Source organism: Leucopleurus acutus, assembly GCF_964270905.1.
Source record: "Leucopleurus acutus genome assembly, chromosome: 17".
Taxonomy (NCBI): domain Eukaryota; kingdom Metazoa; phylum Chordata; class Mammalia; order Artiodactyla; family Delphinidae; genus Leucopleurus; species Leucopleurus acutus.
Window position 1 is genome coordinate 9,543,785 of NC_139159.1, and position 24,536 is coordinate 9,568,320.

General features: G+C 34.7%; 1 protein-coding gene across 7 annotated transcripts in view; it reads left to right on the forward strand.

Annotated features, from left to right (window-relative positions):
• YTHDF3 (YTH N6-methyladenosine RNA binding protein F3) overlaps positions 1-24,536 on the forward strand; it is a 72,542-nt gene that overhangs the window by 39,880 nt on the left and 8,126 nt on the right. For 3 of the 7 annotated variants that reach the window (XM_082859066.1, XM_082859072.1, XM_082859068.1), the window contains exons 2-4: positions 30-54; positions 5,787-5,872; positions 14,336-15,919. In XM_082859066.1, coding sequence (XP_082715192.1) covers positions 30-54; positions 5,787-5,872; positions 14,336-15,919 — 1,695 coding nt within the window. The other 4 variants (XM_082859067.1, XM_082859070.1, XM_082859069.1 and 1 more) reach the window with 4 other exon arrangements.

The following is a 24,536-nucleotide window of genomic DNA, read 5'->3' on the forward strand; positions in this document are numbered from 1 at the left end:
ATTACCACATCTTTCATCTTGCTACACAGAGACCTAAAGGGCAAGGAAATAAAGGTGAGTTCGGATATTTTTTTACCTGTATTTCTCATTGTTGGTTTGATGTTACTTTTAAACTATGTGAAGGCCTTTTTGGTTTTTATATTTTGTTTTTGTTTTGTTTTGTTTTTGTTTTTTTGAAATGTAGGATTAGAGAAACAGTTCGTCTCGGCTAAGGCAGCCAAATGCTGTCCGAAAGTTTGGTAGGTCCTTGGTAGGTCTTTATAGAAACCAAAGTGATACGAGAAACCGTTTTATTAGCTTGTATTTCACTTAAGGAGGTATTGTTATGAATCTAGTGACATTTCTTTAATTTTACAGTCTGTATTATGTGACTTCTGCCACAGATTCTCCCAGTGTATGTAGATAAGTGGACATTTTCTTCCTGTCTGGTTTACGTTGGAACGCGCAGCCCACATAGAATTTTGTGTTCCAGTAGTGGAAATTGTACCGTTAGTCACTGGTTCCGTTGAAGTCGGTCCCATTGAGGCAGTAGCCAGTTAGAGATCAGGACGGAACAGGCATGTCATCTTGCTCTGTAGTCTTGCAAGGTTTGACTCAATATGGTACTTCAGAAAGGATTGGGAAGGAAATAATTTGTGAGGTTCCTTCCAGGATTATATGATTTACTCTTTAGCTAAAAGAAAAAAGTACTGCTGAAAGTCAAGCATTTTTTAAAAATTAGTGTGATTTGTGTTTATTAATATGGAACCATACAGTCAGCTGACTGAAACATGACATTAATCATGTGACATTAGTAAGGGTAGAACAATAACTGCTTTCTTGGGACGGTGCCAATTAAATAACATTACAGTGAACTACGTATTTATTACATTTTGTAATAGGGCTTGAAATTAGACTAAATAGAATTATGCTTCGTGTTTCTTATTTCTGTAGTGAAGTATTACCTACAAAGTAAGATCTACAGTCGCCTTTTAGATGTAAAATTTAATGTCTTTTATTGGTGCTCCTTACGTTCTTAGGGTTTTTATTAGCTATTGCACATTTGAAAGGAATGGGTTCTGTATGCACAGCTTAATTTTCTTTTGAGTTGTAGTACAATATTTTTGAGAATTTCTACATACTAGTTATATGGCACTGTATTAGGTAACAAATTCATTGCTTTATTTTGATTAAAGATGTATATAAACAGCAATTTTAAATTTTAGAATTTAATTTTAGAATTATCTTCTGTGGTGTAAGCACAAAGCTCAGAATTTGATATTGTTGATTTATTTTAAGTGAGTTTTAAAAAATTTATTTGTAAATCTAAAAAGAATGATCCATTAATTTCTTTTTTTGTTAGTCTGCCCATTAGGAAGTATATAGACTTGGACATATGTGCAATCTGTGGTCATTATTGCCTAGCATAAATTATTTTATCCTAGATCTGTGGGGAGGTGGCACTTTGCAAGGCTATTTGAAATGCTAAGTGTTTTGTGTTACCTGCTTTAAGGTAAGTGCAAGTTCTATGAAGTACTTAACTTGTTTGACAAAACAAAATAGAGCATCTACAGCATTGTAAGCCATTACTGTATTACTGTAAGTTTGATTTATGACAGTTATTTCACTTAGGTATGTCCTCATGACATCTTTGATATCAGAGATATAAATTTTCTATAAACAAAATTGTGTATCAACTACAAATAAATATTTATTGGTTAGTAAAATTTTTTTAATCCGTTTGTATCACCTCTGTTAGATGTATTTAGACACACATACAAAGTATTTATTTGGATGGTTGTTTATTCCAAGAAATTTTTCTTGCTTTCCCCCATACTCTTCAGTTCATAATTTCATCCATGGATAGAACAATGGACTAGGATTCCTAGGAGACCTGTGTTCTCATACTGCTGACTTGCCAAGTGAGCTTGAACACATTGTACCTTTCCATCAGAATTTCCCCTCTCTCTGTAAAATAAAAGTAACAATTCTAGCCATAAATCCTATTGTATGTTACGAGGGTTGTAGTTAAAATAGTCCATTGCTCCAGTAGCCATGATAATTGCTGCCTCACCTCATCTATTTATTGTTAAGGTGCAGGAAGACTATTGCCTAAGACCTGGCAGGAGGGAAAAATTCTGTTGGCCTAAAAGTATTGGTAATCATTTAAGCTGCTTTAAATTGGTAGATACTACAAGTGTACAAATACACATACACATTACTTGTATTTTTATGCCTCTGAGAATTACAAGGAAAAGGCAGCAGTTCCAGTGAACTGATACAAGTAGCTATATGTGTGTTTAAGGAAAACTACTCTGCCTTAGTTGACTTGGTTTTCAAGCTAGTAAAATTGTTTTATAATTTTTCTGTTTACTTTTATGAAGCAGAAAGCAAAGTTATTTTTCTTGAACTACAGTCCCGGTGTTCTAAGAATATGAGTATTAAACTTGAATTCAGAACTTATCAACCTCATGAAAAATGCATGTCCCTGAGGAATTACCAGAATTCTGAAAGCGTAATCCTTTTTAGTTGACTTAATATGATTTCAGGGACTGTGTATTTCCTTTCTTAATAGTCTTCAGTTGACAGCATTAGCCCAACACCTGGCTTCAGTGTCTTTGATTTTCTACTAAGTATTTTTCTGTATGTCCTTAAATACACTAAAGGAGCAAAAATTTAAAAGGAATTCTATATCAATCTCTTTGTAAGGCAAAAATGCTTTTGTAGTATAAGTATACTTCTAGGTTTACTTGTTTATAAGTTTGAATTCTTTTTAATAGATTGTCCCTATGTTAAATATTAGAACTCTTTTATCCTTGGCCAGGGTAGTACTGAAGGATAGTAGAAATTTAAGGATAGTTATGTACCTATTGGCCCATAATTTAAAACTGACTTCATATCACTTTTATTTATTTAACAAGTGGAATTTTTGCTTGCTGGAATAAAAGTACCATTCCTTTCCCTGCAGGCACCACAGATAAAAGTGTCAGATCCCATGCTTCTAGTAGCCTCAGGCCTTGCTGCCTGCTTCCTCCTATCCCTTAAGTTTATAAATAGGCAAATATATGGAAAGGAATTATCTTTTCCCTCCTCTCCTCACCTGCCCCTCCCAACAGAGGGACATAGTCATTGTTTGGTACTGCAATTTAAAAGAATTAGGCTGAATTTGGCTATCTTTTAGTGCTTCGGAAAAGTAGTGGAAAATGCCTTGTATTTTGGCAATATCTTTTGTATCCTCTCTCCACCCTACCCCTAACCCCTCGGGAAATGACTGCAAAGCACTTTACTGTTATTTTAGGCTTCATTTTATTAATCCTCAAAACATTCCTATAAGGAGATAGAGGGTATATGGTATTGTCGCTGTTTTTGTAGGTGGGAAAACATGATGCACAGATCTGTTGACTTTCCTAACTTGATGTAGTCAGGACCAGAGCAAAGAATCACCTGGCTCCTAAGGCCCATGTTCTATCTTGATTTGACTCTGCTTCATAGAGCAGAGGAAACAGGCGAAGAATCATGTAAGTCATCTGTTCTTTTTTCCCTGAAGAACTTGTACAGACTATGGGACTAGCTTGGATTTCATTACTATTTAATGGCTTTCAGTCTCCAAGACATTAGATTGTCATTAAGTAATGTTCAAAACCTGAAGTCTTTAAGACAATTGAATTTCTTTACGAAAGGTATGCTTCTGAAACTCTAGGGCTAGCTTCTTATTCAGATTCTAATTTGATGCAAATTGCTTATCAGTATGCGTGAAATACTTAAAACAAAATAAAATACTTTTTCCTTAGATTGCCATAGTCCTTGAATGATCTTTTAGGACTTAGACATTTTAATGCATCATTATAAATGACTATAGACTATTTACTTAGTGTATGAGATTATTTTCTTAGTCTCAGCCTCTTAGAATTAGAAGAAAAGATAGAGCAGATGAGTAAGAAGATCAGTATAATATATATTTGGATAAATTTTAAGTAGGTACTTTTTTACTGTTTTAGCAGTGTGGACTAAACTTATGATAATCTAATGAATACAAGAGATAATAGTTGTAATTTTGAGGTGGGTAGCTGTTTCAGATACTGTTAAACACGAACGTAACAGTGACAGATATGTACCAGTCCAGGCACGTAGTGAAGAATTCTTTTTCAGGAGGTAATAGACCAGGCATAACTATCCTTGATAGAGGAGTGGTAAAGGAGAACAGATATGTTAGAATCTCTTGGGCTGAAATGATTAGCCCACCTGAAATAGCCTAAGGTACCCTCCGCTTTAATTTTGTTTCTAGTGGCTGTTACATATTTAAATTCTGGGGAGCACATTTAGCTCAACTCTGGCATTGATGCATTCCTTATCAAATGCAGTTAAGCCACCTCAGCGGAGCCAGGATCACGGTGACCTTGAGGTTTCTTTTGTAGTCTCTGAGGGGCAGTGTAGACTCGAGAGGTCTGCTTTGAAGACCTCACAGAGTCGTATTTTCTGAGTGATCATTGCTACTCGGTGGGTGGCAGAGAGCTAAGGGATTTTACGTGTTCTTGCTCCCATGACTCTGTCAGCGTGTATATTTCATTTATGTCTGAACTCATTGGAATGATTAGGGAAAATAAAGACGTTATGATATTATAGAAGAACACACACCGTAAATCCATTGCTCCTAACCTTAATTTATAATATTTTATATTTAAGTATTGTATTTAAAAACACTGTATTTTTAAGCAACAAATCTTCAGGTATTGAGGGGCTTTTTTTTGTTTCCAAGAGATTAGTCGATTAGTCATAAGCTTATTTATGTGGTCCTAAAGTAATTTTTAGTCCTGTTTGGATCTTGTAATATTTTATGTGATAATAATATCCAAGATTATTAAATACTGTCATTGAATACTCAGATGAGATGAGGTAGGTACTATTAATAACCTCCTTGAATAGAGAAGTAGTCAGAGTTAGACAGGCTAAGTTACTAACTAGAGATTCCCCCAACTTCTCCGTGTTGGACTTGGGATTCAAACCCAGGATCTTTTTACCTTGAGTCTGTGCTCAGAGGCACTGAGACAGTGTCCAGAACAACAGCTTGATATAGAGCATTTATGGAAGTGATCTCTGAACAAATATGGCATTATAAATCATTCTGACTGGTTTTCTCGTATGTTGCAAGAGTAATCATGGTTATCTTTAGTGTCTTAGTTTTATTTATACTTTCTTGTGAAAGTCTTCATGGTTTTTTGTTTAGAGTAAAGGCCCTTTTTATTTAGATTTTTTTATGATAATATTTATTTATTGTGATATTGCTTCAAGTGAATTTTAGCCACTTTCTTTGACTGGAGACACTTAAGATATTTATTTTAATGTCGGTTACCAAACAAGGTTATTTATTTACCTTTATTGGACTGAGTAGTAAAGTGATTTAACAAAGGTAGAGAACGTTCAGAAATCTATCTTGTCAATAACACTGCTTAAAGTGGTTATTTTAGATTCAAACATAGCATTAGCAAACCCTTCCAACATTTTAATTTAACTGCTTACTACAGTGTTGAAATTGGGATATTTACGTTATGTTTTTAGTAATGAGAAGTGTATATATACTTTGTATTTATGTAATCTTGGGCCTATATATACAAGATTTGTAAGTTTTTGGTGGCACATAAATATTTATATCCAAAATTAAGTTAATCCTAAAGGGGATTTTTAAATGAAAAGAACAAAGAACGCAGGATAAGTTTCCGATTTGATTTGGAAAATATTGAAAATATTAGGTTATTTTGTGAGTTTCATAAAGATAATTACAGTACATCTAATACAAACATATTTTTTAGTTTCAGTACAAAACGGTTCGATTCATCAAAAAGATGCTGTAAATGATGATGATTTTGAGCCATACTTGAGTAGCCAGACAAATCAGGTAAGTGTGACAGTCACATATTTAGGAAATTAAACTTACGTTAGTATTAATTGATTTTTTAAAGTAGGTATTTTAGTTGAATGAGGCGAACCCTAACATGAATTAACCCAGTGTGCCTACATAATAGTGAAGAGCAGCTGCAGGCTTTTGGCACAAGAGGGTTCTTTGGAAATTGGAGATGGCTGAAACTAGATTATGAAATACAGGGATATGAAGATGAACATTTGTATATATTGTAGTTAGATTTTTTTTTTGACTGTTGAATTTAATCTTCTAATGCTGCCGCCATATCTTCATAGCTAAAGCACATTATAAGGTTTAATTAGCTAGAAGTTTGTGGGAGAAGACTAGTTTGTGCCTGAAATTTTTGGTTAGTATAATTAAAGTTTTAATATAACCTGGTATGTAATCTGGTAGCATAGGAAATAGAATTAAAGATATTATAAACACACTTGCTTATATATTGTAGGCATGGAGAATTTCATCAAATCAAATAACTGGTCGCTTTTGAGGTTCTTCTGTATTTGAATTTTTCACAAATAATCCTGTGATTTTTGTATATAGGAATAATTTATATTTAAACATTGACCAAAAGAATGGTATTTCTTAGTCTCTGTATACCAATTCTGCATCTCTTTCTGTTTGTTAATAAAAATGTCACTACTCGAAATAAATTTAAAAAAAAGTTTCATTATTAACCAGTTTCTTCAGAGAGAACATTCTGGAATGAAACTGCTTTGTTGTTTTGCTTATAAAAAGACATATGAAAAATGTACCTTGAAATCTTAACCTAGATTTTTTTAGCTTATAAAAGAATAAGGAACCAAATATTGTTACAGAACTTTGCAGTTGCAGAGAAAATTTGAAAAAAAAGTAGTTTCCAATTTGTGGAATGTACAGTTATTTTTAGGACTTTGGAGAGCCATGGTTATGTTCAACCTGATATACATTTATTTCTCTTTAACCACCCCCTTCTATCTGTTGATCTACATCCCTAGCGTATGTTGGGAGGGAATAAATAAGTAAGAAAAAATAAAAATGGGTGATAAAAATCTATGCAAGTTTGGCTACTTTAAAAAAAATGAAAAAGTTCATTTCATTCTTATGTAATCTACCTTTATGATCTCAATAACAAATTTACTTTCCACCTAAAGGTTGTGAAAGAATATATCACTGGAAAATAGGGCAAGATCATTTGTTGTGAAGTGTAGTGCAAGTTTTAAAAGAAATATATTCTGTTCTATTTGGTCCCATACAGTAATCTCAGTTAACATCCTTATGGCAGTGTTTCCAACTTTTTTGAGAAATTCTGATATAATGAGGTGTAGTAGATATTCTCCTAAAAAGATCTCCATGATCAGATAAGTTTGGGAAATTTATTTGGTTTACATAATTGTTTTTTGCTACTTGATTTTATACTTTTTGTATTTTAATGTAAAATGATTTTTTAAGACAAGGGTATGGTATGAATATTCTCTGACTGACTTGTTCAAACTCTATTTTCAAGAAATTTTAATGGATTATAAATGTTTGAGAATTGCTACCTGTGAGAATCTTCTCGTTTTATTTGGTAACAGATGTTTCATAATTTATTTGTCACAGGGGCTTAGAAGATTGGTTTTTTGGCATTCCACAGAGATGCTTCAGGTCTGCCTAGGGGAGACCTGGGGAGGGTAACCTGGATCCTACCCGTGCAGCAGCCAGAGCTGTGCTTTGCTTTTCATGTGTTTTTATATGTTGGAATTCTGCATAAGATTTCACATAAAGTGTTGGAAAGTCACTATTTTTTAAGACTATAAGGGCATTTACCTTAGTGAACCCAGTTTTTAAATTGAATCATAAAAGTTTCCTTATGTTGGGGCAAAAACATCTATAAAAGGTTTGTTTTAATGTGATGTTTAAATGGAAGGTCTTATACTTTATATTAATTAAATCACTTACTGATGTTAGAATCAATGTAATGTGTTCTTTAAAGAGAAGTCTTAAAGTTTAATACCAGTACGGCTATATTTTACCTCCCTCTCCTTGCCAGTGCTGATGAATAGGTTTTCAGCAATTATCTTTCTGTAATAACTAAAAATAATTGTCTAACCAGGATACATATTTACCTTTTAAAGAATACTAACACTATAAAATATTGAAAACTGGGTTTATTGGAGAGCAGAATTGAAAATTATCTGAAATCTTAAAGGTAAGCTGTACAGAATTTAAATTTATCGTAGTTACTTAGCTAAAATAGAAAAGTTTTTACAAATTGACCTTTTAAAGTACACTATTGAAAAGTGGATTTATTGATGAAATATCTAAAGTAATTATTTTCAGATGTAAAGTTATGCAAGTATTTGTTGTACTAACCTAGCTGAAATAATTGGCTAATTAAAAAAATTTTCAACTAAATATACAGGATGTCTTTAAAATTAAATCCCTTCTTCTGATTTTAATATTACAAATAATAAAAATGATATTCTTTAGTCTAGAAAAGTTTTTAATGTTTGTTTTATATGCTTAGATCTAAATCAAATCAAACCCAGGGATGCTTTAAAAACAGGTTGTTGGCCTTTTACTTCTGTGGCAGCTTATTCTATTTTCTCATGCTCAAGTTCTCAGGGAATAATTTTCATAGTAATTTTAAAAGTAAACGTATGTCCTTCAGGACTTAAAATTAGTTCTCTGTAGTTCCTCGGAATAATCTGACGATTAAGTTGATTAAAAATTCAGGTTTAATTGGTACTGTTCAAGATGCTGTGTAGTTTGTGCATATACATTTGAAGAATAAATTGAAAAAAATGAAGTTTGAATTGGTCTGCCTGTATATATGGGGAAATAAATTCCTAGCCATGCTTATCAGAGAAGAGGTATAGAGAACTAAGACAGTAACAGATTTTTTCTGTCCGTGTTATTACTGCCCTTAGGTAAGGTTTTCATTATCTCTGCTGTTGGAATGATTTCTTAACTGGTAATTCCATATTGCCACTCAGCAGTCCTCTTAAAGTCCAAGTCTGTTGCCGTCGTCATGTTAAAGACTTACCAAAGCTTCACCACAGTGGATATATTCACTATATGAGAGCCCTTAAAAGGGCTCCACTTCCCTCCCTGCCTCATCTTTGGTCAACTTTATCCATGTAACTTATTTAGGGAATAGGACTTCTTATTTTCTGAAAATATAAGTATTTTCTGAATATTTTCTTTCATGATCTCAAGCTTTCCATTTATATATATGATGTACACACACAGACTCTCATGTTTGTCACTTCATGAAGTCTTCTGATTTTCCAGTTACTTGCCCCCTCCTCTTTGTACTAGAGTTTTTGTTTTACTTTCTTCTTATTTCTGTAACAATACCTATCAAATTGCAGGGTAAATATGTCTTCCCTACTAGACCTGTGAAGCGTTCCAGGTCAGAGACCATGTCCTTTATCTTATTTTCTAGGTTATCCAATGTACTCAAGGATTCTAGGTTGATTCTAGGTAGACTGGCACTGTATCTGGCATGTGGTAGGCATTCATTAAGCATTTATTGAATAAGTAGATTAGGTTAACTGCTAGAATTAGGGAATGAAGAAGTATGCTTGATGAAGTATTCAGATTAATTGAGTATAATGTATGATACATTTTTTCTTATGACGTCTATGTGATTAAATACGCATCTTTTTTACTTTTTGAGAAGTACAATAATATTTTTAAAATAACAGAAGAAAATGTACATAAACATTAAAAGTATATTAAATTTCACTTAACTTTTTGTTAATCTAGTAGTTAGTTCTGGGGTTTGAAGTACCTCAGGTTCTTAATGGAAAACAGTTTCCGTTTTTCTATGCAGATGTGCTGTTTTTGGTGAATAATACCTCAACTGTTTTTTATTGAACTTCTGGGACATTGTACAATGTTCTTTCTTGGAAGTTTGGATATTTATGAAGTAAAAATAGGTATTAAGTTACTATAACTGAAAGACTCAGTTATAATTGAGTTGTATTAAAGTGTCCTCAGGTCAGAACAGTAACCATGAATTTTTTCTTAGTATTGTTCACGTTTTCTTTGAGATAATAGAAAAACAATTGACCTGACTCACAAGGCTAAGAAATGATAATTATAAATGATTTTGAAATTCAAAGGAAGAATTTTTCATCTTTTCTATATTTTAGTTTTCAAATTAAAACAAGATTAACTCCTATACTTCAGTATAGCACTTTGCAGTTAACAACTAGATTTTTAAAGATATGTAATTGATTAGAGCATTTTACCGACGAAGAAGCAGGGTTAGAGAAATTAAATGATCTGATGATCACTGACATAGAAACTGCAAAAGTAGGGAATAACTACTGTTGATTGAATATTTAGTGTGTCCTAGTTACATTATCTTTATTTCTTTTTAATATTCGAGAAAACTCAAGTTTTAAGTAACTTGATATTGGCTTCACACAGCTGATAAGTACTGGGTTGGGATTAGAATTTAGTTACCTCGTGGCTTCACATCCATCTTCAGGTTGCGTTTCTAAGTTTATGCTCTAGGTAAAGGGTTTGTGGATCTGTTACTTTACAAGTATGTTTCATTATATCCATTGATTATTATATATCATTTTTTATGTGTACATATTGTTATTTTCCCCTTTTCAATTGGTCTTTTGAGTAAGAGGGAAGTGCCAAACATTTCATATCACTTTCTTAAAGGTTATATATCTTTAAACAACAAAGTAAAATTTCACTATTACTGACCAATTTCAGAAGTATGAATAAACTATTTTAAAGTGATTATTTGGACATAAACTGTTAAATTGATTTTACCTCGTTGTACCAGGTTTGAAGTAAAAGGTGAAAGAAAGTTTTGAGTTTCTGTTTTCCATCATCAGTAGGTGGAAATTTTGTTCCCCTTCATTCCACTTAGCTAGCAAATCTATCTTACATTTAGCAAAACGTTTAAAAATATTTCCAATTATAATTGAAGCTCTGCTAATACAAAATGTGTTGACCATATCTTACTTTTAAACGTTAGTAGTTTCCTACAGCTTTGTTCTTACTAGAACCCAAACCAAAACCCTTGCCTTTTGGAAGGAGACTGCTTAAGTTACTTTCGTAAAGCTGAGGAAAAAACATCTCATTCAGCTAAAACTACTGAAAGAATTAGGAAATAAATAGCATTGTTTGATAAACAGGAGAAAGCAGGCCATTTATCCAATGTACTCAAGGATTCTAGGTTATCCACTGTACTCAAGGATTCTAGGTTGGTAGCATAGAAGCACTGTGGATAGCTCTGTAGTCAGGTAGGGACAGCAGTTGCATCTCTGCTCATTAGCTTGAGCTGACTGTTTGACAAGGCCCTTGTGATTAATGGAGCACATTTCAAAGTAATTTAAACTTACCGTTTTGACAAAATTAGTAGTTTAGGGGTGAAGTAGTAAAACCCATGATTTAAAAAATAATTGAAAAGATATTTAATAAAAGGCCCCACAACAAAAGGGTGTGGACCTGCTCCAGCCCCAGAAGTGGCAGAATTGGTGAAAATTTGTTACCCATTTAATCTAATAATATAGCTTGGGGGGGCTTTTTTTTTTTAATAGGAATCAGTATATATTAGATAATGTGTTAAAACCGGGTTGACAGACTGACCCAGGGACCAAAACTTGTTTTCTTTGAGGAAACCCTTGAGCTAGCAGCTTTCTAAAGGGTTGTTAAAAGAAGATGAATATGGGACTGCAACCAGATGCCGTATTGGGCTTTTGCAGAGCTTAAAATATTTGCCTTTTGGCTCTTTAGTTCGCTGATTCCTGAGTCATGTGATGGATATAGACAAATTAGGAACCTGATGTGTAACTGTTGCGCAAAATTCAGCATTTGTGAGGGTGAAGTAAGAATATTCAACATAAGTTACGAGTATAATTTTGCAAACACTTTATCATGATGAATGAACTTAAAAATTTTCCACCTTGTCTGTTTTTCCACTCCCACATCCAGGTAAAGACTTACTAAGTCCAGATTTCAACGCCAACATTCTAAATTAAAACTTTGAAACTGAAACTGATTACCTCCATATTCAACTCAGCTTCCTTATTCTTCCCTCATGTGGAATATATTCACTTCCCTGTGCAATGTGTCTTTAACTGTAGGTTTTCTTTTAGAATGAATATTTTATATCAGTATTTTTCACAATGTACGCATTCAGTAAGTGTTTGGTTAAAAAAGTAATAAAGGGAAACCTTTAATAACTCCAAAAAAACTTAAAAGTTAAATCTTGATTGTGTATGTTCATTAATATTGGCTAAATGTTGGGGCTTTCTCAACAGTGACTTCAGTATGAAGTACTATGAATACTTTTACTTTCAATAAATAATTTGGTGATTGAATTATAAACAGGTGTGTGTGTGTATATCCATGGCTACTGAAGCTTACTCATTATTAATTTCTTCAAGAATTTTTTTTTTTCTTCGAAAACCACTGTTGGTGACTTTGAGCTTCCCTCAGGCTTCATTTCCTTCATACTAATATTGTGAGCATTCTTTGAATATATTTTCAAATATGGTTAACAATTATCCAATATAGTTAAAGAATATGTTCAACTAAATTAGTAAATGGTTGACATATTTCCAGTTTTGAATACAGTGGAATATACTTAATATCAAATGTGTTTAAAGTCTTTTTTTTCTTTAAATAATGCTGACATAGTTGTTTTTTGTTTTTAAGTTCAGGTTTTACTGAAAACAGTAAATCTATGTCTTAATTATTAAATGCAGCCTTTATTTGATTCTCTTGTCATTTTTATTTAATTATATGAGAGTCATTTGAAAAGGCAAAATATGAAATTAGCTTTCTTATGGACAGTGGACAGTTTTAATAGTTGTAAGGTATGTCACAAGTAACTTAATAGTAATAGTAAAGCATTTTAGTTTTCAATAATAGGCCTTTAAAAAATAAAATGAATTCCAGGTAGTATCTATGATGTAATTGTCACATATGTATATTGATATACTTTCTTGAGTGGGAAAGCAGTAGCAGAATAATCCGAAGAGAGTAACAGCCAAAAAAAACCAGAATGGATTTGCTCCATTTTGCACTTTGCTCCATTGCATTCTCCACTTTGCTCCAGGGAACTTAGAATGTCTATGTAAATAAAGTGAATAATCAGCCTTCAAAATGGTATTGACCCTTGGGAGGGGAATACAAATTGTCTTGACTAGATATTAGCTTAGTGTTTTCATCTTGCTTAATTTTACAAATTCTGAAGCTCTGTCCAAGGCTTTAAAAATCACACCTAAATCATAGAGTGAAAATCTATTACAGTTGTCCCTTGGTGTCCCTAGGGGATTGGTTTCAGGACCCCAGCTGATACCAAAATCCACAGATGCTCAAGTCCCGTATATAAAATGGCGTAGTATTTGCATATAACATGCACATCCCCCTGTATACTTCAGATCACCTCTAGATTACTTATAATACCAAGTACAATGTAAGTGCTATGTAAGTAGTTGCCCGTGTGGCATATTCAAGTTTTGCTTTTTGGAACTTTATGGAAATTTTTTTCCTGAATATTTTCGCTCCCTGGATGCAGAACCTGTGGATTGGAGGGCTGGCTGTATCAGACATATTTTTGGCATAAGAAACGTACTTTCAAAAGAAATCTGTAGAATATTTTATTTTTTACATTGGCTAGTAACAAATTTGACTGAGTTTTTTCTTTAATAAGCTTTGATTTTTGGCAAATCACTAAATGGATGATTAATTTTATTCAAAATAAAGGTCAATTTAATTACAGTAATTCTGGAAAAAATGATAGGAACTTAACTATTTCTAAATTAAAATTCTGATTAGGAAGGTGATAAATTTGTTACGTAAAATTTAGAAAATAGGCACCTGTAACCAACCATTAAGAAACCATTAGGATTTTGTTTTCTTTTTCAAAATGAGCAAGGCAAAACAAAACAAATATGGATCATGCTCTAAGTATGATCTTGAATCTTTTTTTGTTTTTCCTCTCAGAGTGTGAACATTTCTCTATTCTAGTTTTTCTTTATGAAAGTACAAAATTTAATTGCTGAACTGGATTCCATCATAGAGATAAACTGTAATTCCTCTATTATTGGGCATAGTTTCCATGTTTGTTTAATCCTTGCACATAAATTTTTTGTTCATCAGTTGCTAAAAATAAAGCTAACAATCAGTGTCTCTGCAAACTTTATAAATCAGTTTTGTAGAAATTAGAGTATTTTTAAATCGTGCACAGAGGATCTGGCTCTTAAACAAAAATAATCCCTACCATATCCCCCCACCCACCTACCCCCGCAAAAAAATACCCTGTAATTTCATTACAGATAAAATAAAAAGTCATCAGTAAAGTTTTTCCTTGATAAAACGATTTGAAATTTTAACTTTATCTGTTTTCCATTTATTTAAAACTATTTGATTTTACTCTTTCAGATGTTTCTCTGCCCCCTAATCTTATTTCTGGCCTGATTGTGGTCTTTTGTTTTCCAGAATAACAGCTATCCACCAATGTCAGATCCATACATGCCTAGTTACTATGCTCCATCCATTGGATTTCCATATTCTCTTGGGGAAGCAGCATGGTCCACAGCTGGAGACCAACCTATGCCATATCTGACAACCTATGGACAAATGAGTAATGGAGAACATCATTATATACCAGATGGTGTGTTTAGTCAACCTGGGGCATTAGGAAATACCCCTCCATTTCTTGGTCAACATGGATTTAACTTTTTTCCTGGTAATGCTGATTTCTCTACATGGGGGACAAGTGGATCTCAGGGACAATCAACACAAAGTTCTGCTTATAGTAGCAGTTACGGCTATCCACCTAGTTCTCTTGGGAGAGCTATTACTGATGGACAGGCTGGATTTGGCAATGATACTTTGAGTAAGGTGCCTGGCATTAGCAGTATTGAGCAAGGCATGACTGGACTGAAAATTGGTGGTGACCTGACAGCCGCAGTGACAAAAACTGTAGGAACAGCTTTGAGCAGCAGTGGTATGACTAGCATTGCAGCCAATAGTGTGCCGCCCGTTAGCAGTGCAGCGCCTAAGCCAACCTCCTGGGCTGCCATTGCCAGAAAACCTGCCAAACCTCAACCGAAACTCAAACCCAAGGGCAGCGTGGGGATCGGGGGCTCCGCCGTGCCACCACCTCCTATAAAACACAACATGAATATTGGAACTTGGGATGAAAAGGGGTCAGTGGTAAAGGCTCCAGCAGCCCAACCAGTTCTGCCTCCTCAGACTCTAGTCCAGCAGCCTCAGCCGTTAATTCAGCCGCCACCATTGGTGCAAGGCCAGCTGCCCCCGCCGCAGCCGCAGCCACAGCCGGGAGCGCAGCCGCAGGCCCAGCCTCACCAAGCACAGCCGCAGCCGCAGCCGCTGCAGAATCGCTGGCTTGCTCCTCGGAACAGGGGGGCGGGCTTCCACCAGAACAGTGGAGGGGGAGGTGAAAACTTTGGTTTAGGTGTTGTTCCTGCCAGTGCTTCACCTTCAAGTATAGAAGTGCATCCAGTGCTGGAAAAGCTAAAGGCCATAAACAACTACAATCCCAAAGACTTTGACTGGAACCTGAAGAACGGACGGGTGTTTATAATTAAAAGCTATTCTGAGGATGACATTCACCGTTCCATTAAGTACTCTATCTGGTGTAGTACTGAGCATGGTAATAAGCGTTTGGATGCCGCTTACCGTTCCCTGAATGGGAAGGGCCCACTCTATTTGCTCTTCAGCGTGAATGGCAGTGGACATTTTTGTGGAGTGGCTGAGATGAAGTCTGTTGTGGACTATAACGCATATGCCGGTGTCTGGTCTCAGGATAAGTGGAAGGGCAAATTTGAAGTTAAATGGATCTTTGTCAAAGATGTTCCCAATAACCAGTTACGGCATATTCGCTTAGAAAATAATGACAACAAACCAGTTACCAATTCAAGGGACACCCAAGAGGTACCCCTAGAAAAAGCTAAGCAAGTGCTTAAAATAATTGCTACTTTCAAGCACACCACCTCAATCTTTGATGACTTTGCACATTATGAAAAGCGTCAAGAAGAGGAGGAAGCCATGCGTCGGGTAAGAGTACAGTGATTTTTGTGTGTAGGGTCTTTTTATTGGGGTGGTGTGTATGGATTGTAATCTTTAATGCCTTTTAATATTACATTCTGAGTTTAAGAACTTTACTCTGAAGGCAACCAACCACTTAGCTTAAGAAACAGAACTCTGCAGACCCCCGTGAAGGCCTCGGATGCCTTTCCAAGGGTAACCCTTACTCTGAATTTGCTTCCTGCGTGTTCATACTCCTCAGGTGATGAAGGTCTTTATTCTTTATCAGAGCCCTGAGTTGTGCATTTGTAATTAAGCAGACTTAAGAACTGGCTAGGGATTCTAGTCGCTAATCTTTAATTTTACGGGAAAATGTATTTGGATTTTGAGACAAACAGCTTTTAAAGTACTACATATTTTGTATTTATGATAAATAGATATTTTCCCCCAAGATTCCTGAGGCTTGTTCATAACTTGTACACTTAAAGCACTTGTACAAAATATAGTAAGGATTTGACTTTATAGGAAGGCAGCTTAGAATTGAGAAGTGGACTTAAACTCTGCAGAATTTGATTTCTAATTCTGTTATTTGCCCACTGTGAGACTCTTAAGGGAGATGTATCCTGAAGTTACACACTGTTTATTACTTGCGTCAGGTTGGCCGGGATTTGATCACAGAGCCCATAGAGCAGGACAGGCTGAGGAATATTTTCTGTTCCAAGCTACAAAAGTAAATTGCAGAGTCCTATTTATAGGAGGGAAAGAGAATGGATGGAATAGGCAACTAGCAGATTTTTCCATAGACAATACATTTAAATTTCAAATGAAGCAGGGCTTAAGTTAGAATCTTCTCCAGTAAATTATGTTGGTTACTATGGAAAGCTTCTGTGTAGAAATTAAGATAAAGCACGAACTTCAACTTTATCTGTATGTAAAACACCAGTGATTCGTTTCTGTTGTTTCTGTTTGTGTGCGCCTGAGTATCCTGTGGCTTTTTAGTCTGTACAGAAGAGGGAATTGTTCAAATAACAATCCTCACCGCTGAATAATGTTGAAATAATGATCCTGCCAAACCTTATGGCATATAAATATCAATTAGGGTGCTCCCTGAAAATGCAGCTTCTTGAGACCCACTCAAGGAAAATCTGATATATTTGATAAGGGACCTGGTATTGTTACAGGCGCCTCAGGTGATTCTGGTGCTAGTGATTGCTGTACTGAATTGTTAGAAATTTTGCTTTGGAATAATACGTATGACTCTTAAAGGCCCTGCTCAACCTTTCCAGTGAATTGCTGAATATAATTGAGTTTTCTCCAGGTTAAATGTGGGAAGTGAGGGAAAAAGGAGGATCAAGAGTAGCTTCTGAGTTTTTGAGCTCAGCAGTTGAGTAGATTGTCCCACTGTAAGTGCCTTTACAAATAGTGAATCAGGAGAAATGATTCAACTTTTCTTTTCTTCCATCACCCAGGACAGGTCATCTTGTACGTCTTCCCACACTTCTCCTCTACCCAGTCTGAAAATTTATCTTAGTTTTATTTTTTTTATTATATAATTGTCTCAGGAATTATTTATGTTTTATAATCATATATACAACAATGATTTAAACTTTATTTTTTTATTTTTTTTTTGTGGTACGCGGGCCTCTCTGGTTGCGGAGCACAGGCTCCGGATGTGCAGGCTCAGCGGCCATGGCTTACGGGCCCAGCTGCTCTGCAGCATGTGGGATCTTCCCGGACCAGGACACGAACCCGTGTCGGCAGGAGGACTCTCAACCACTGCGCCACCAGGGAAGCCCTAAACTTTATATTTTTAAACTTAAAAATTTTACATTTAAATTGTTTCATGGCTTACTGCCAGTCTTTTTATAATGTGTCTGAACCCACCTTTGACATTTTAATTTGGAGCCTAGCTTGTTTTATTACCATCATCTTTTTTTTTTTTTTTTAGGAAGAGTAATTTGATGTAATATATTTATTAAGCGCTTCTAAATCCCGAAAATGCCTTTCTTTGGCCATGATATGTGAACAGCAGTTTTATTGGATATAGAAATCTTGGGTCACAGTCTTTTCATTCAGGCTTTGTTTTATAGTTTTCTATTTATAGTCTATTATTTATAGTTTTATATTATGGAGAAGTCTGGGGCCAGCCTAAATTTTCTTTCTTTGGAAATAACTATTTCTGTCTGTGTGCACAAAATTTATTCTTGCTATGTGAACATGTATATGGAATGTGCACAGTATGGGTCTCTTACAGTTTTCCTTATTCCTTCATCTGTAGGCGAAATTTGTTTTTCTTTTTCCTAGTAATGTCAAAAAATATATTGAATCTTTGTCCTTGAATGCCATTGGTTCTTATCTTCATTATTTTTCTTTGCGTTTGGAGAGTTTCTCAAAATTGAATTTCCATGTCATTGATTTGATTTACTTTGTGTTGGTTCAGTGATTTGTGAGGTTTTGTATTTTTCAATGACTGTTAGTTTGCTTACATTACCACATCTAGTTCTCCCTTCACACCTGTTGTTTTCTTACCTGAATCCCTTGTTCCAGAGTCCACTTTGATTTTTTTTTTCCCCCTTCTTGACCATTCTTATCTTGATTTTATTGAGCACAAAGATGACTGTTGAAAGCTTATTTCTGCTTCCTGTAATTATCATTTTTAAATTCCTTCGTCTTACATATCTTTAATTTTTTTTAATTAACACACAGTAAAATTGTAAATTACCTTTTGCTGCCTCTTTCTAGTCAAGTGCTCCCCTCCACTAGTAAGTAATTCACTGATCTGTTCTCTCTCTCTATAAGGCGTTTTCCATAATTTCACATGAATGAAATTACAATGTGTAATCTTTTAACACTGGAGTCTTGTACTCAGCACGATGTCCTTGCAGTTTATGTTGCTTTGTGTATCAGTTCTTTGTTCCTTTTAATTCTGTCTTTCCATTGTATGGATTTACCAGTTTGTTAACCATTCATTCTTTGAAGGACATCTGGTTGCTTTCAGATTTGAAGAATGTAAATAAAGCTCCTATAAATATTTGTGTATATATCCTTAAAAATTTTTTTTTAAATCATACGGTGAAAGTCACTTTTTTGGGCTGTACAGTTTTATGAATTGTAACACATTTGTAGATTTGTGTAACCACCACTATCAGGGTACAGTATTCCCCCCAAACTATCTTTTCTTTCCCCTTTGTATTTTATCTTTCCCCAGTGTCTATCTGAACTCATTATAGTTTTGTTAGTATCCTTTTTTTCTGAAAAAATATTTTAAGACTCTTTGCTTTTTTTTTTTTTTCTGTCATCATTAAACCAGGCAGAGAATCATCCGGATCAGGTATTTGCCCCCAGATAGGTTTGTTTTTGTGTGTGTGTGCTTTAATGCTTGGTGTTATTTGCATATTCTCTTTCCATTGCAAACGTGGAGATGGGAGAGCCATGATGTATGTTGACTTTACCAGTTAAGTGATTCATCAACCTGTGAAGAGTTAAGAAGGGAGAGCCAGTGCAGTGGACATGCTAGTAGTTGAAATTTGACTTTCCTTTGAGTTTGAAACCACCATGTCAGGAAGCCTTTTCCCTTGCTTATTAACTGTTTGGCATGTGGGATATCAAGTGTTCTTGCCGTTTTCTTTCTGGAGCTGTTAAAGTCCTTGTCCAGGCAGAAATTGTAGATACTCATTTGTAGATTTCCTCTTAGGTACGCTTGTGTTTGCACTTTGGCTTTCCAGCAGAACTACTTTCAAATACTCTTGGCATCCCAGTGATGAAGGATGTGCCTCCTGTCTATTCTAGGTCCTCCTTGGCTCCATCAAAAAGGACAAATTAGTGGTGTTTTGCTAGGATTTCCTTCACTGGTTATGCCTTTTTTCTTTTTTAAGTAAAAGGAGTTGCAAGTTATTATTTATGTTCTCTTTTCATGTGACCCCATCTGTCTTGTGTTCAGCTGAAATTCCTCAAAGCTTCTGATATGTCGAGGTCACATTTTCCCAGGTGCACATCCTTCAGAGACCTTGGGTAAAGTAGGGGTTCTTAAGCAAGACAAAAAATGGCACTACTTATAAAAGAAAAGATTGATAAAAATTTGCCTAGATTAAAATCTGTTCATCAAAAGATGCTTTAAAGAAAGTAAAAAGACATGTTAGGAACTGGGAGGAATTTGAACATAACTGACCGGAGACAGTTGTCGAGAGCATTTAAAGAACTCCTGTGAATCAGTTTAAGAAAAAAATAATCCACTACAAAGATGGGCAAAAGATATGGATAATCCTTTCATGAGAGAGGAAATAAATGTGGGTAATAAGTGTAAAAAGATATTCAGTCTTAATAATAGTTCAGGAAATGCAGATCAAGACTATAATGAGAAAATATTTTATATCCACTCATTTGGCAAAATTAAGAAATTTGATAATAGCAAGTATTGGAGAGACTGTATAACAACAAAAGGTCTTATACAGTTGCAGGTGGGAGCATTGAATTGATATAGCCATGTGGGTGGGTAGTTCTGCATTTTCTTACAAAGCTGAATGTTTCAGTACCTTGTAATTCAGCAGTTGTCCTCCAGGATATATATCTATACCTAAGAGAAACTTCGCGCATACCCCAGAATACATATAAGAATGTTCTTAGGTGTACAGTTGATACTAGTAAATAACAGGGAACAACTCAAATGCAATCAGCAGGAAAAATGCTTGCTTTATGGTTTTTTTGAGCAATTTGAGAGTACGTTTCATACGTCATGGCTCTTTACCCCAAAAAAGTATCGTATATATTTCCTAAGAATAAGGATATTCTCTCATGTAACCGTGATATTCTGTCAGTTGGTCCAGAGTGTCCTTTAAGCCTTTTTTTTTTTTTAATCTTTTTTTGTAGTATAAGATCCAGGCTAAGATTAGAATAACCAAAACAGTTTTGAATAAGAACTATTTTAGAAGGCTTATACTAACCTGACTTCAAATCTTTGCCTTCCCCAAGTGTGGAAAAATTTTTTTGTATATTTTTTAATAGAAGTTTTGTAGTTTATAATTTTACATTTAGTTTTGTGGTTACTGTAGCTTTCTTTCATTTCTCTTCTTACTGTTTCATTTTTCTCTTTAAGTTCTTCAGCCTATTTGTGATAGCAGAAAAGAAGTTTAAAAAAAACCGAATTCCATCTTGTCATTGCTGGGTCTTTTTCATTGACTGTTTTCTTGTCCCTTTTCTGGTTATTTTAGCAGAGGAGGAATTCCCCAGCTTGCTTTGCCAGTACAGCAGCCTATGGAGGAGCTGACCAGACATACCCTGTCTGTTCATATAAAACTTGGAAAGTCAGATTCTCTATCTTAGACTGAGGGGTAGTCGGGAAACTTAAAACTGCAGGAAAAATCCATGCCAGTTATTGCAGTGTTTGTATAGTTCTTCATTCTTAGATTTGAACACATAACTTTGATATATTTGATTAAAATCAAGCTTGATGAAAAAACCAAGACAAATCCTCTAAAAGAAATAGTATTCAGAGAGCAGAAGGTAATTTATACAACAAGATTTGATTTGTTAGGGTTCACATGGAAAAAGAAAAGAAAACCAGAAAATGTTCTTGGAAATGAGAAACAGGATTGTCAGCAGTTTTTAAAAATGTTTCTTTTTAAGCAAGTGGATTAATAAAATGTTAATGTTTTAGATCCAGTTAATCATCTGGATTTCAAATCAGAAATTTCCAAATGTGGAATAGAGATGAAAGATATAAGGTGTGAAAGATGTGGTGGAAAGGAGGTCCAGTATATCTAAAGGAGTCTTTAAAAAGAGTACAGGAAGAAACAGTTGGAGGGAAGAACAACTAAAGAAAAATTTCCAGAGCCAAAAGATACATGTTTTCAGAATGATGGGCTCACTGAGTAACCAGCAGGATTATTTAAAATTGTAAAAGATAAAAAAGATAAGATAAAGAGAAAAGCTTTCGGAGCAAAAGGCCTGTAAGAAAGCTACACAGGAAGGAGAGTCAGACTGTTACCAGAATTCTGTTATCTACAACTCTGGACACATATAAAATCATATTTTGTAGTATAGGGGAATGGGGCATAGAATTATGTTCTTAAAGATGAGTGTCGAATAATATCTGTGAGGGAGGAGTGCAAAATAAAGATTTCAGGTGTACAAGAGCTTAGCTACATACCCTTCATAAGAAACTTGAAGAGGTATTTCAGCAGAATGAAAAAGGAATTTAAGAAGGATAACACCTGGTAGCTGGTTATATATACTAGAACCATCAATAGGGACTCCATATGCATTTTGAGTCAGAAGGTTCTCATTGTATACAGTGGACCTCAGGGCTGTAAGCCTCCGTCTGTTAAATGGCATTGTGGTCTTAGACAAACGACAGGAGCCCTCAGTTGGGAAGTACTGACCTTGGAGATGCTCTTTGAGAGCAGGACTTGCTTTGTTCTTTGCTGAATCCTTAGCACCTAATGCTTGGCGCATAGTGGGTGAAGTCATAAGGACAGTCACCAGAACTAAAGATAGAGTGAGTTGTATTGTAGGGACGGGGAAGAGGAGAATATAACGTTCACTGTGATAAATTGCTCGTCATATACAATGGGAATTGATAGTGTCCGAATTGACAAGTCAAGAAATGTATAGATTAGCATGCCACTTAAAGTCAGTAGTGGTAACCTATCAGAGGAAGTTGAAATAGAAAAGACTAGAGGGGGATAGGGGAGCTTTACTTTTTTACTTTAACTTGCCATTGTATGTATTACTTCTAACGATAAAGCTAGTTTGATTGGAAAATAAAGAAAACAAAAAACTGCTAATGTCTTGAGTATATTATGTCCAGTATAAATTCGAGTAGTCTACATAGCCGTAGAGTCTACTTTTGACTATTTAGATAACCTTTTACTGAAATTTTACCTTCGTTATACTGAATGTGCATCATTTAGCTTCTACTATATTCTTTCATTCTTATAAATCCTTATTGATCAGTAAACAGTCTGAGGTGAGATTTTTAGTTTAATAGCTTTTAAAATTCCATATAGGAAAAATTAGTGTTTTCAGGTACCTGTAACTTTGAGATGAACTTAAGGCATAACTGTAATAAAATCCTTATTAGTTTTAATTTCCAGAACCGTCTGTGTATTTTAATCATTTATGCTATTTTGTGTCGTTGAGCCTTTCCAAAGAGTAAAGTTTAGTCCCTGATATAATTTTTTTCACAATTGGAATAATTTTGATTCTGAGATGAGATGATGTTTAGGTCTGTCTCAAAGTAATCAAGTTTGTGCTAATATACAAGAAATTACTTCAGTTGTAGTTATTTTAGTAGTAGTTACTGTTGTTAGCAGTAAGCATTTTCCTGACAGTTCTGTACTTCTTTTTTCTCAAGTGGAACATTTAGTTTAATGCTTTCCCATTAATCAGATTGCAGTTCTTAGGATCAAGAATGGTTGAAGTCTCTATCTGATGACCTTTCAGTAAACTCTTCTCCAATTGTAGTTGTCTATTTGTGAGTTGATTATGATGAACAGAAACAAATTCAGTGTATAAAATCTTGCTTTTCCTTTCATCTTCACTGTAAAATTTAAAGAATATTTCTCTGGAAAACAGTTTTTGGCCCAGGATGTATCACACGTGACAGAATAAACTTATATTACGTATTTAAGTGAGTCATTCTATGATAAGACATTGAGTGATATTTGAATAATCAAGATGATTCTGTTTTTATTGTAGTAATACTCTGTTCTGAGCTTAGTAATAATTCTTTATAAGCCAGAATTGGGAAAAGAGGTACTTCAATTAGCATTTTATAACACTGATTTTTTTTCCCCCTCAGATTTATCTTGGCACCCCATAGGAGAGTTAATAGTGGCTATGTTAAGTTCCAATGTTGATAAAGAAATTTATGAGTTTTTAGGAGATGGATTATTGGGTTAATCATAGATCTTTGGGAGAGATTTGTTTCATATGGATTATGGTGTGAACAGTCACCCTTAAATTGAGTGGTATCTCAGTTGTCTATTTTTCTTTAGCAACAAATGCATGATTACAGTCAGCCCTCCATATCCACAGATGTGAACCTGCAGATAAAGGAACCCGTGGGTACAGGGGGCCAGCTGTAAGGGCCTTGAGCATCCTCGGATTTTGATATCCACGGGGGCCCTGGAACCAATTCCCTGCAGGATATATAGAGTGTGTGTGTGTGTGTGTGTGTGTGTGTGTGTGTGTGTGTGTGTGTGTGTGTGTGTATATATATATATATATATGTAGTATATATATACACCTAGGATGTAAAAAAGCTACAAGTGGACAGTTCCACTTGTGAACAACAATCTGGAGTATAATAATTTTATTACTTTCATTTTATCATAAAGAGTCCAAAATCTCACTCCAAAATACGGTTGCATATTGATTCCTTCGCTCGGCTTTAAGACCTTGTTACTGGGTTCCAGAGAAGTAGTGTCATCCCGCTCCTCCTACACTCCAATGACAATTCTAGCCTATGTCTTGTGTTCTAGTCAACCTTTATCACCATATATTTAGAGCCTGCGTGTTCTTTTTTTAACTGTTCCCTTATTCATTCAACAGATAAATATTAAAGGTTACCAGTAAGCCACTTAAGACAAATAGCTCTTATTCTTTTTAAAATTTATTTTATTTATTTATTTTTGGCTGCGTTGGGTCT